A 13,119-nucleotide genomic window follows, 5' to 3' on the forward strand; every position below is an offset into this window, starting at 1 on the left:
AACCATTGGAACCTTTCACCATACCCATGTGTTAGACGTGCCCATATGAAGGTGACACAAGACTGGATTGGGTTCTCAACCAGGACAATGACCATTTAATGATCATATGATCAAAAAGGAAGGAGAAAATGAGAGCAAGAGAAGAATGAGACTAACAAGGAGCATAGAAAGAAGAAGAAGACTTGGCGCAAAAAGCTAAAGTCGAGAGATTTCTCACATCTGTCGGGATCAAGGACCATTTCATCGTTGACACTCAGTGTAATACTCGATAATTTCTTAAGCACTCAAGTGTAATTATTTTGGGGCATAAGTGGAATTTTTTAAATTTTTGGGGCTAAAATGTAATTTCTCAAAATTATGGGGATTAAGTGCAAATTTTGGAAACTTGAGGGCTTGAGGAAAGAGGGCTAAAATGTAAGAAATTAAAAGTTGGAGGGCTGAACTGCAAAGCAGGTGTGAAACCTGCCATGGCAATTAACGGTTGCATTAGCCGCGGGTATGGAGGTCGAACCCTAACCGTTTGAGGGTGCCTAGGGCCATCATGGCTTAGGCCTAGACCTTGCAGTGTAAGGCGAGGCCATGGTTGGCCGGAGACGCAGTCAGAGAGGCTATAAATAGTAGGAACTAGGCTGAGGGTTTTACAAAAATTAAGTCGAGTAATCCAAGCAATCGAGGGAAAATTTAAGAGTATTGTTAAGGGGCTTTTGTTCTCTGAGTTGTGGAGATTATTTTTGGAAAATTTGAGCGAGTGGGGTATCGATTTGAGGTGGTTTTAAGCCTTGCCAAGAAATTAAAAAGTCATCGAAGTCGAGCTTTAACGGCTAAATCGAGGGTGTTCTACCCGGAATCACCATGTAATAGGGATACCATTGTGTTCGGAAGAAGAAATAGGCTAAGAGGGAAGAAGAAAACTAAGGAAATAAGCCCAAAACTAGTCATTGACGGTGAGGAAAAGGCCAAAGAAGATGATCGGCTTCAAGTGCGTGAGTGCACGCACAAGGCTCATGGGTATGGGTGCGTGAAGGTAAGGAAAAATAGAAAAATATAAAGAAAAATTAGAAAAACATTTTGAAAAATTAGGAAATTATGTTTCATTAATTTCTTGAAAATTTTGGCCAGAAAGTTTGCCAAGGCTCGAGTTTCGAGGTTAGGATATGCATACCGAGGAAGTCTAAGAAGCTAAGTCAAGGTGAGTGGTTCACCCAAAATTTTTATACGTGGTATTATTTGCTTAAGTGAGCATGAAATTGCGAGGGTTTCACCAAGTTTATGTTGACATATGTGCATCTTGTCATACATATGCATAATCATTTTATATTACCTCGATAAATGTGATATTGCATTGGGCATGATATTATTGGCCTATTGTTATTTGTGTCATTCATGTTAAACAAGATGGAGTGGGATGTTGGCATAATAGTTTAATCTGCATTCCCCTAAGGGTGATTGTCGGATGACCATAGGGTTATCCCGTGCCATGTGTGTTTACCGGGATAACTGCCTTAGTTTTCATGTCAGGGCTAGAATGCTATCAAAGCTACTCTAGGGTGTCGGTTGATTTTTATGCCCATGCATCATACATTCATGAAAATTGTTTTAAACCCTCATTTAGAAGTTTCATCTTCTAATTTGGATTTTGTCCCTAGGATATTCAACATTCCAAGCGAGACGAGTAGGAGAAAAGGAAAAAAGATTGATGAGATATGATTATGTTGGTAGTCGTGTAATAAGTCTTACGCCCGTGCTAGAACAAATTGTCAGAATCATGATAGGTGGAATGTTTAAGCTATTTTATGTTAAATTTATTTGCCGAATATTGTAATATTGTGGATAATGATCGATCTTGTACAAATTTACTTCCTTTACAATTATAATATTCTATTAGGTTTCGATTTTGCTTCCACAAGTGTTTAGTTTACCATTCATATATATATATATGTTAGGGATTTTTAAATATGGTACTTGTGGATTTGAGAGACGGTATTGTGAGAAGAAAGAATATATTATAAAAAAAATCCTAGAATAGTGACACCCCATGGGAGGCCGGGTTGTAACAGTTGGTATCAAAGTAAATTCTACTTAGAGACTTAAGAGATATTGATAAGGGATCTATGATTTTGAGGTTTATAAAATTATAGTTATTGATACTGATTGAGGGAATTATTGGAATAATAGAATGGTAGGTAACTACATCGAACAATTTTAGGTAACACACTGGACGCAATAGTTAGAAATGAGAGGATTGGTGGTTGCTAATTTCTTTGGATATCTTAATGTGATGGAAAGTATTATTAAGGATGTACCCCCAAGCAGTTACCTACAGTCTAACCTGATGCATGTTCAGATCGATTTCCTAAAAAACCATCTCGAGGGAGATTGGAGGGCTATCGCGGAATGGATTTAGTAATTAGGCGACCATGAGTCATTCTACTTCTTCTGTGAACGACTTCACGATTATGTCGCGTAGATAGTTGAGAAAGTCCTGGAGAAAGAAGTAAACCTAAATAATCAAGGAAATCTGGAGGGAGGAAATGACATTAAGGTCGTTGAGATAAGCTCAGACAAGGAAGAAGAGGTGATCGAGTCCCACGATGACCCTGATGGACCGACAATAGAGTTCGAGGATGACGTGGGTGTTATTAATGCATGGGTCTAGAAGTCGGCTGATCCCTAGAAAAAGCCATGGATAAATTTCCTCTTGTTGATTGTTTGATGCTTGTAATCGTGTTTTTGTGTTAATGGTATTTTGTTATCATGTGTTGTATTTGGCAGAGGGGTCATGATGCAATAAAATTCCTTTTGAGTAAAGATTTTCCTTGGAATGAGATTTCATTTTTCTTTCCTTACAGATGGTTACCGTAAGGCAACAAGGAAACAGGGCTCCTATCACCCCTAACCTAAGAAACAAGGACGACAGTGATGATGAAATACATCACTGCAATCCCCTCGGTAGTAGCAATATAAGGAGTGAGGAATGAGCAAGGGAATCCACCATCCAGAAAAGACGACTAGACATGATGGAGAGAGTCATGGAAAATTTCCTAACCTATGTGGCTAGGGAGGAACCAACCAAGCATGCAGAGAATATATGTTAGAGCAATACCGAAGGTAACGACCACTTACATTTAAGAAAAGACTAAGTGATGACCCCAGCATAACTGAGTATTAGCTAGAGCAGACAGAGAAATTGCTTTAGCACTTGCAATGCGATGACGTAGAGAAAGTAAATTGTTCCACCTTTATGCTAGAAGAAGAAGCTAAGAAATGGTGGGAAACAATGGGGCAAGCTCTGTAGCGATCCCATTCCAATTCGGGACAAGGGTCAAGGTCTAATCAGGCTCAGGTGGTGACATGAGAGACATTCAAGAAAGCTTTTAACGCCAAATATTTATCTCAGAGATGGAGACAGGAGAAAAGTTGGGAGTTTATGAACTTAAGGCAAATTGGGGAGATAATGGTAATCTAGTACGACACAAAATTTACCCAACTCATAAAATATGTGCCGATGTATGAGGCGGACGAATGGCAGAAGGCACAGAAGTTCTTGTCAGGACTATGGGTGGAGTTGCAACAAGCTTTGAGTACTTGGTCCATTGACACCTATGAGGAAGCTTTCAACCAAGCTTTAACCACCGAAAGAAATCTCCTATGGGTGAGATTGATAAGGTTTGAGGAGACAAAAGGGAACACAGAGCCTAGATTGGGGAAGATAAATTTTTAGGGTGGCAAGCGATGCCCCTGATGGAAGAAGAACCACCCAGGAAGGAAATGCTTGGCAAGGTCGATTCATTACTTTGCATGTGGAGAAGAGGGACACATGGGAAGAGACTATTCCAAAAATAGAGAAAAGCCTCATGTGGGAAATCCGGGAAAGATCATATGTTTCAAGTGTTAGTAGCTAGGACACATCGCATAGGATTATCCAAAGAGGCTGAAAGTTAGACAAGTGGGTGATCAAGCTAAGAAGATAGGAGAAGCTCATGGGACCTGCCAGGGACGTGTCTTCAATTTGACGAAGGAAGATGCAGGGGCAGATCTTGCTGTCATACAAGGTACAATTCTTATACTGGAAACCCCTATGCATGCATTAATGTAATACCCGGTATTACATGGTATTAAAAAATAAATAAATTTGGATTATTTTGTTAGGACCTCGGGTGGTCTGGGAAGCCCAAGGGTCAATTTCAAGAAATTAATTAATAAAATCGTCGAATTGGCGGCTGGGAGTGCCTCAGGACTGGGATGTTCAGGAAAGAGAATATGAGATTGGTGAGCATCTCGAGGTGAGAATAATGACGCTGGAAGCAATTCGATTGAGAATAATTTTTGGAATAAATTCTGTATAAGCTTGAATGAGTGCCAGTACCGAATTGTTGTAGGGGACCTCCGGGAAGTTGAAAGGACCCTAAGGGTGGTTCGGTTTTGCGAGTAAGGTAACCTTGAAGTGTTTTCGAGTGGAATAAAGGTTCGTGCAGGCGCAAGGACGAAATTGATATTCCCGAGTAAGTGTCGGATATTAATTTTTTGGGAAAATCAATAATCTAAGTGGTGTGTTGATAATTAATTAAAGCTTGGAGGGTCCAAGTATAATTATTAGAATCCCCAAGTGCAATTAATGTTCCTTAAGTGAAATTATGGATAATTAGTGGGGTTTATATGTAAATTATATATATATATATAAAGGGCTCGTGTGTAAGGAAGCTTCCTAGTCTCTGTATTTTGAAATGCAGAGAGCGAGAACCAAGTGAGAGAGCATTGCCGAGAGAGAAAGGGAGCTGGGCTCAGAGATTTCGAGGGAGAGAGATCGAGGGAGATGGTGGCCGGCCCGAGCTAGCCGTTGCAGCAATCAGAGGCGGCAACGGCTGAAGGCCGTAGCCATGGCCGCGGTGCTGGAGCTAGGGGAGTAGCCGATGGCAGCGGTGGCTCGGGTGGAGGCGGCCTGTGGTGGCCGCGGTGACCAGCGGTGATAGAGGAAACCAGCGGTGGCTGGAGCAACAAGAGCGTCGGCCGTGGAAGCTTCAGCGAGCAGGCAGCGTGCGCGCAAGGGGAAACCAGCCACGACAATGGTGGCCTGCCGATGGTCGCGGGATGGTCCGAGAGCACTGGTGACACAGGAGGGCGGGCCAAGGCAGTGGTCGGCGACATTCGGCGAGGGATGGTGCGTGCGCAGGTCACTTGCGCGAGGAAGAAGATGAAGCCGTGAAGAAGAAAAAGAAAAAAAATATAAAAGAAAAGAAAAAGAAAAAGAAAAATAAAAATAAAGGAAATTCTAGAAAATAAGGGAAAAATGCCAGAAAATTCCAGAAAAATGGGGGAAAAGTCTGAAAATTATTTTGGGACCCAAGGAGTGTGTCAAAAGCTCAAAAATGGAGATTTTGGGGGTAAGATGACAGTCAAGAAGGCAAGGCTGATGTGGGCATTTGTCCGATTTTCTTCTCCAGATGGATTGAGGTAAATGAGTTATTTTCTTTGAATTAATTTATTCAGAGAGTTAATAATTATTCGTTGAATTATACCCTGTGTTGGGGTTATTTGAAATTTTGTTGATGGATGATTTTAGCGATGTGCGGCGTAGTTGAGGGCATTGATTGAATGCCGGATGTTAATGGAGTTGGGGTTTTGTGTGTTTGCTTCTAGGTTCGACCGGGAAGGCAGTGATCCTCGAGGAACTTGAAGTTCAGGCTGGAGTTCGTGCCAAGGCAAAGATGAGGCTTCGAGCCAGGTAAGGGACGGCCCCATGTGGAGGTGGCCTTACAAGTTGGTAAATGTGTTTGATAATATTTTTATGTTGCATTTTCATGTAGTGGTTAACACTTGCGTGGTGTGAGATCTAGTGGACCTGTGGCCATATGGAGGACTAGTGTTGTTGGGGCTGATAGGTTGATGCCTCAAACCTTGGTAGGTTGTGAGGATGTGTGGGCCTAGCCTCATTTGCATGCATTCGGCATACATAAACATAGTTACATTCATATTTACATGCATTGCACCCTTACTGAGTCTTTATGACTCATGAGGTTTTACCTCATATGTAGATGTTGCAAGCCTAGATGCAAGCAGGGATGGCGCCGGGAGGTTGTTGTGGCAACTAGATCGTTGCTCGAGATGTGTAGATATGAATTCGCATGTATTTTCTTATATGTATTCATGTGCTTGTATGTAAGCGTTATTGAGAATTAGAAGTATCTAGTTGTTGTAATCATAATAGTATGGTAAATGATTATGAGTCTGTGTGTTGTATATGTGGCTTGAGTTGTTAAAGCCAAGTTTCAGACCGAGTAAAGATTAGCGAGGTATGTTCTCATAAATCCCCAATACTCAGCAAAGTGTTTGTTATGCTAGCTTTATGCCTGGGTCACCCCTGGCTTACTATGAGGCGAGCTGAAGAGAGGTGAAGCTCACTCGGGTTTTGGGTCTCGGTCTGCTGAATTTTCTTGTTTGAGTTGGGACCGATTCTTGAGTAGAGTGAAGGGAAGGATGAAGCCTAGTTCCCACATAAGGCGTTTCCTATTGAAACATAGTCCAACCCTTTAGTTGTGGTTCGTCGGGTGAGTAATTCGGTCGATTATTTACCAGTGGCGCCTGTAAATGGGAGCGGGTCGTTACAATTAATATACTCAAGGTCCACGCATTCATTCATTTCTCATGATTTGGCCGGGAGTTTGGGAATGGAAGATAAACCTTTAGGGTATTTGATGATTATCTCAACTCCTATGGGAAAAACTATGGAGACATCGAAGCTTATTGAAGATTGTGAGATCGGCATAAGCGATAATGAATTTCAAGCTAATTTAATATTGCTAGATGTGAACGACTTCGTTTTCATTCTAGGAATGGATTTTCTATCCAAATATGATCCTAACGTGGATTGTTGAAGGAAAACGATGATTGTAAGAAAATTCGGGGGAGAACTAGTCAAATTTTGGGGATAGAGTAATCTCGAGGAAATGAGAATAATTTTGGCATATAAAGCAGTCAGACTATTGAACAAAGGGGTGTATGGGTACCTAGCTAGTGCTCAATTAGTGGATCAAGAGATCCCTAGGGTTGAGGAGGTGCAGATTGTACGAGAATTCGAGGACGTGTTTCCGGAATATCTACCAGGATTGCCACCTCCTAGGAAGATCGAATTTTGCATCGAGCTGATGCTTGAAATGTGACCTATATCAATATTATCGTACCGTATGGCACCAGTGGAGTTGGGATAATTGAAGATCTAGTTGTAGGAGCTGACTGATAAAGGATTCATTAGGCTGAGTATGTCACCGTGGGGCGTACTTGTATTATTTGTAAAGATAAAAGATGAAAGTCTGAGAATGTGTATCGATTACTGTCAATTGAATAAAGTCACGGTGAAAAATAAGTACCCGTTCCCTTGAATCGACAAATTATTTGATTAGCTATTGGGAGTAAAGGTATTTTTAAAGATTGATTTGAGGTCTGAATCTACTAGCTGAGGGTAAAACCTGACGATGTACCGAAGACGACATTCCGATCTCAATATGGGCATTTTGAGTTCTAGTAATGGCATTTGTTCTTACCAATGCACCAGCTGTATTTATGGATCTCATGAACTGGGTATTTAGGCCTTATCTAGATAAGTTCGTGATCGTATTTATTAATGACATACTAATATACTCTTCATATGAGAATGACCATAAGAAACACTTGAGGATAGTGTTGGAAAACCTGAAGGAGCACTAGTTATACGCTAATTCTCCATGTGCGAGTTTTAGTTATCCCAAGTGACATTTTTGGGACATGTGATATTAATCGAGGGAATTATGGTGGATCCGACCAAGGTTGAGGCTGTTCAAGGATGAAAACAACCAACCAATTTGATTGAGGCACGAAGTTTCCTAGGATTGGTAGGCTATTATCGAAGATTCATAGAGGGATTTTCAAAGATAGCTGCATTCCTAACAAAACTTATGCAGAAGGGAGTCAAATACGAATGGACTGCCAAATGCGAGAAGGGCTTTCAAGAGCTTAAGGCTAAACTGACTTCAACACCAGTCTTAGCTATGCCAAGTGGGCTTGGAGGATATGTCACATATACAAATGCCTCAAAAATAGGTTTGGGTTGCATATTAATGCAACATGGTCGAGTGATCGCATATGGGTCACGTTAGTTGAAAAGGCATGAAGTAAACTACCCGACACACGATTTGGAACTGGCAGCGATAGTATATGATCTAAAGCTATGGATACACTACCTATATGGTGAAACATTTGAAGTGTTCATGGACCATAAGAGCTTGAAATATGTGTTCTCGCAAAAGGAACTGAACCTTAGGCAACGACGGTGGATGGAGTTCCTTAAGGACTACGATTGCACCATTCAGTATCACGCTGGGTATGCCAATGTGGTGGCTGACGCTTTGAGTAAGAATATGCTTACAGTTATGGCTGGGTTGATGGCTTCGTGAATGGCATCTGTTAGAGGCTTTTAGCCAACTGATGGTGAGTGTAGTGCTAAAAAGATCATTCGTCCTTATTGCTAGCATGTCAGTTTAGTTGGATTTGGTGAACGAGATACGAGAGGCATATGTGGGTGACAAGAACATACATCTATGGGTAGATGAGCATGGCCAGCCTAAGAACCCCAACTTTGCGATGCGAGATGGTATTCTCAGATTTTGGGGAAGAATATACGTGCCAAACCTTAAGGACCTGAGGCAAAGGATTTTAGATGAGGCCCACAGAGCTCGATATACAATACACCCAGGAGCCACAAAGATGTATAAGGATCTTTGAGAGATCTATTGGTGGCAAGGAATGAAGATGAGTGTGGAAAGAAAAATGGCTTAATGTAATACATGCCAAAGGGTTAAGATTGAACATCAAAAGCTAGTAGGGTCAATGAAACCCCTAGACATTCCTAAATGGAAGTGGGAACACATCACGATAGATTTTGTGGCAGGATTTCCAAAGAGTCGGAGAGGCAATGATGCAATTTGGGTCATTGTGGATAGACTGACAAAGTCAACACAATTCTTGCCTACACGAATGGATAGGTCGGTACGAAAGTTTGCAAAACAATACATTAGAGCAATAGTCAGACTCCACGGTGCATCGATAAGCATAGTCTCTAATCGAGATCCAAGGTTTACCTCAAGATTTCGGGAAAGCTTACAGAAATGCATGGGGACACAATTGAAACTTAGTACAACCTATTACTCGCAAATCGGTGGGCAATCTGAAAGGACCATACAAACGCTTGAAGATATGTTGAGGTCCTGTGCCCTGCATTTTGAATGTAGTTGGGAAGAGCACATGCCATTGGTGGAAGTCACATATAATAACAGTTACCATGACAGCGTTAGGATGGCACCTTATGAGGCTTTGTATGGAAGAAAATGCCAATTGCCAATCTATTGGACTGAAGTAGGAGAAAGATAAATATTGAGACCCAAGCTTGTGCAACAAACTACAGAGAAGACAAATTCAGGAAAGGATTTGAACAGCGCAAAGCCGACAAAAGTCATATGCGGATAAGAGGAGGCGAGATTTGGAGTTTGAGGTAGGAGATCGGGTATACTTGAAGGTATCACCTCAACATTTGGCAACGCGGGGAGGAAAGAAAGGTAAGTTAAAACCCCAGTATATAGGACCCTATCCGATCATAGGGCAAATTGGACCTCTAGCATACCGCCTAGAATTTCCTCTTAGCTTATCTAACATCCAGGATATTTTCCATGTGTCACAACTTCGGAGGCATATACCTGATCCAACCCATGAAATTCAGCTAGAGACAATTGAGCTGAAAGATAATTTCACTTATTCGGAGTCACCCAAATGGATCTTGGACTGTCGCAACCAAGTTTTCAAGAATAAAGAAATTCCTTTGGTAAAAATTCAGTGGAGAAATCACATAGAGAAAGAGGCAATATGGGAACTCGAGGATACAATTAAGAAGAAATACCCTCAGTTGTTTGAGGAAATGGAAATAGAATAGAGAATTCTTACAATTTTTTGAAAATTATACCAAAGATCTTGTGAATAACAAGATGATTATAGATGATATGTTAAACTCATGGAGTGGTATAGATTATTTTGGGATATGTGTGACCACCTGTGAAGAGCTACAACAGGAAATTATGTGAAAAACACACGTCATATCTTGTAAGCATTGGACTTGTGGTAATTGCGAACTTGGATATTTGTTAAGATTAAAAATGATACAGGGTTGAGGTATTCAGGTGATGATATTATCAACAATTGAGAATAGTATCCATCGACTTGAGGAAAAAACCAATGACAAGGTTTGTGTTCAAACAGGATAATTTGAAATAAGGTAATGAGTTATGTTCTCCCTTAGTTATTTGATCAGTTAGGTGTGAATTTCGAGGAAGAAATTTCTTTAAGAAGGGGTGGATGTAATACTCGAGAATTTCTTAAGGACTCAAGAGTAATTATTTTGGGGTATAATGACTGCTACGCTACCCTGCACATTTATTTATCAAAACAATAACCAAATTTATCAAACATTAATCCTCTTGTTAAAGCAGGTATAGGGTGATTATACTCACTAGTGTGTGAGTGTGCGTGTAGTATAATTTTAAATTTATATTTCGGTGAGTCCGAGTCGGTTCACAGGGAGATTATTTTGGATGAAAATAGAAATCACTGAATATTTGATTTTAAGAGGTGATTAAGATGATCTAAAGGAAAGGATTAAAACTAAATTAACACTGAATTTAAATAGCTTGGGTCAGGACAATTTTAGTATCAAAACCAATTAATTCCCGATTTAATAGAAAAGATCGGTAATATTTATCTGAATTAAGTTTTGCAGATCTGTCAGTAATTTTAGTTCAAGATAATGATAATTATTGTTTAAGCAATATCCATACATGGCATGGAAATTCTAAGTTAAGCAATTACCATAAATTGAACTATATTCCACAGACAGAATTTATAGATATAGATTAATCATTTGGGCTTGGGTATGAAAACATTTCCAGGTCTAGCAATCTCCATACGTGGCATGAAAATTCTAAGTTAGGCTTATGCTCCAATCCAAACTCAAAGATACACTATATATACACTGCTCAAATTAAATCAGATTAATATTACACATTTGAAGCGCAACTTTCTTTGGAAATCATTGGCGTTGGACATTGTCCTTGCCTTAACCCAAGATTGGATTTAGCTACTCATCTTCATTTGAAAATAAATAGGAATTTAAATGACGAAAATTAAAAGACAGTATTTAAAAGACAATTTTTTAACCGACCATATAGGCGGTATATAATTGAAAGACAATTTTTTAACCAACCATATAGGCGGTACATAATTGAAAGATAATTTTTTAATTGACCATATAGGCAGTATATAATTGAAAGACAATATTTAAAGACAATATTCAACCGATCATATAGGCGGTATATAATGAAAAGACAATATGAATAACATAATACAACTATATGAAAACAAAAGTTGAAGGTTTGAGAGATAAATTCTAAGAACGAAACTATATAAAAATTAAAGTGAAAAATTTGAGAGAGAAATTCTAAGAACACAACTATGCTTTCATTATAAGAAAATTGAATGGTTACAAATGCACCCTAAGTGCTCTATTTATAGGCTCAAAGATGCAATGGAGACCACTCAATTATGTAATTTAATAATATAAAATATCTAAAAATAAATAAAATACCTAATTTAAAAATACAAAGATAAATAAAATATCTAATTACTTAAAAAGTCTGGGCCAAAGTATAGTTCTTGAAACTTCGTGACTTGATGTAAGCGATGATATCATTCCAACCCATGATGTAAGCGATGATGTCATTCCAACCCATGATGTAAGCAATGATGTCATTCCAATCCAGTAAGCGATGATGTCATCAATTTGTGGGACTTGGGTTTTTCATATTTTTGGGCTTGAGTCTTCCTTGTGTTGGGCTTGGGCCTTCATTGGGTTGGGCTTTGGCCTGGGCCTTTCTTGTTTTGGGCTTGGGCCTTCCTTGTGTTGGGTTTGGAATCCATAATATTATAATATTATATATATTATATTTATTTTTTATAATTTATATATATTTTTATATTAATATTTTTAAAAATGCACAAAATCACAAAATGCATAATAATATTCAATTTAAACCATTTTAAGATCAAAATAAGGATGAAATTATAACAAAATTTTTACAAAATTGATCACTAATCACATAAGTGAAATTTTTTAAATTTTTGAGGCTAAAATGTAATTTCTCAAAATTATGGGGATTAAGTGCAAATTTTGGAAACTTGAGGGCTTGAGGAAAGAGGGCCAAAATGCAAGACATTGAAACTTGGAGGGTTGAATTGCAAAATAGGTGTGAAACCTGCCATGGCAGTTGATGGTCGCATAGGCCGTTGGTGTAGACGTCGAATCTCGGCTGTTTGAGGGTGCCTAGGGCCATCATGGCCTGGGCCTAGACCTTGTAGTGCAAGACGAGGTCGTGGTTGGCTAGAGAAGCAGTCAGAGAGGCTATAAATAGCAGGAAATGAGCCGAGGGTTTTACAGAAACTAAGTTGAGTAATTCGAGCAATCGAGGAAAAATTTGAGAGTATGGTTATGTAATGACCCGTTAGAGGGTCAGTATTTATTCAAGAATTATTTAATTAGTTGTTGAAATATTTGATTAAGAGATTTTTCCAATTAATTATTTAATGTGGCAATTTAGAGATTTTGAAGGAAAAGAATAGCATTTAATTCTATTTAATTTTGGAGTTAAAGGAATTTGCCAAAGTGGCAATCTAGTAATTTTTAATTGAGAGAATAGTATTTAAATAGAATTTAATGGCATTTATTTTGTGAAAATTAAATGCAAGGGCATGAAAGTAATTCTGGAGTTTTATTATTATTTGAGAGTTTTAATAATAATTTTTGTATTATTATTAATTAAGTGAGATTATGTATTTAAGGGAGAATGAGAATCCATGCATGAGATGGATTTGGATTGAGAGTCTCCTAGTTGTAGTAGGGGGAGGATTCCAAGTTAATTAAGAATAAGGACTCCAAATTATAAAAGGAGAAGGAGATGGGCTTCTAAGGCTATTTCTTTCTCTATATAAAGGCACATAAGCCATAATTTTCTTCACGTTGCATGAGGAGTAGAGACCCAAGAAGACTGT

General features: G+C 39.0%; 1 protein-coding gene across 1 annotated transcript; it reads right to left on the reverse strand.

The window, feature by feature from the left end:
• Positions 1-4,830: 4,830 nt before the first annotated feature.
• Positions 4,831-5,145, reverse strand: LOC127796854 (formin-like protein 6). Its single transcript, XM_052329260.1, has one exon. The coding sequence runs from the start codon at positions 5,143-5,145 to the stop codon at positions 4,831-4,833; it is 315 nt and encodes a 104-aa protein (XP_052185220.1).
• Positions 5,146-13,119: the final 7,974 nt, after the last annotated feature.

The sequence above is a fragment of the Diospyros lotus genome, chromosome 3 (assembly GCF_014633365.1).
Source record: "Diospyros lotus cultivar Yz01 chromosome 3, ASM1463336v1, whole genome shotgun sequence".
Classification (NCBI taxonomy): Eukaryota; Viridiplantae; Streptophyta; class Magnoliopsida; order Ericales; family Ebenaceae; genus Diospyros; species Diospyros lotus.

What these genes read in the sequence shown, in the direction of transcription:
- LOC127796854 (XM_052329260.1), bottom strand. Translation starts at nt 5,145, where the DNA reads ATGTCGCCGACCACTGCCTTGGCCCGCCCTCCTGTGTCACCAGTGCTC.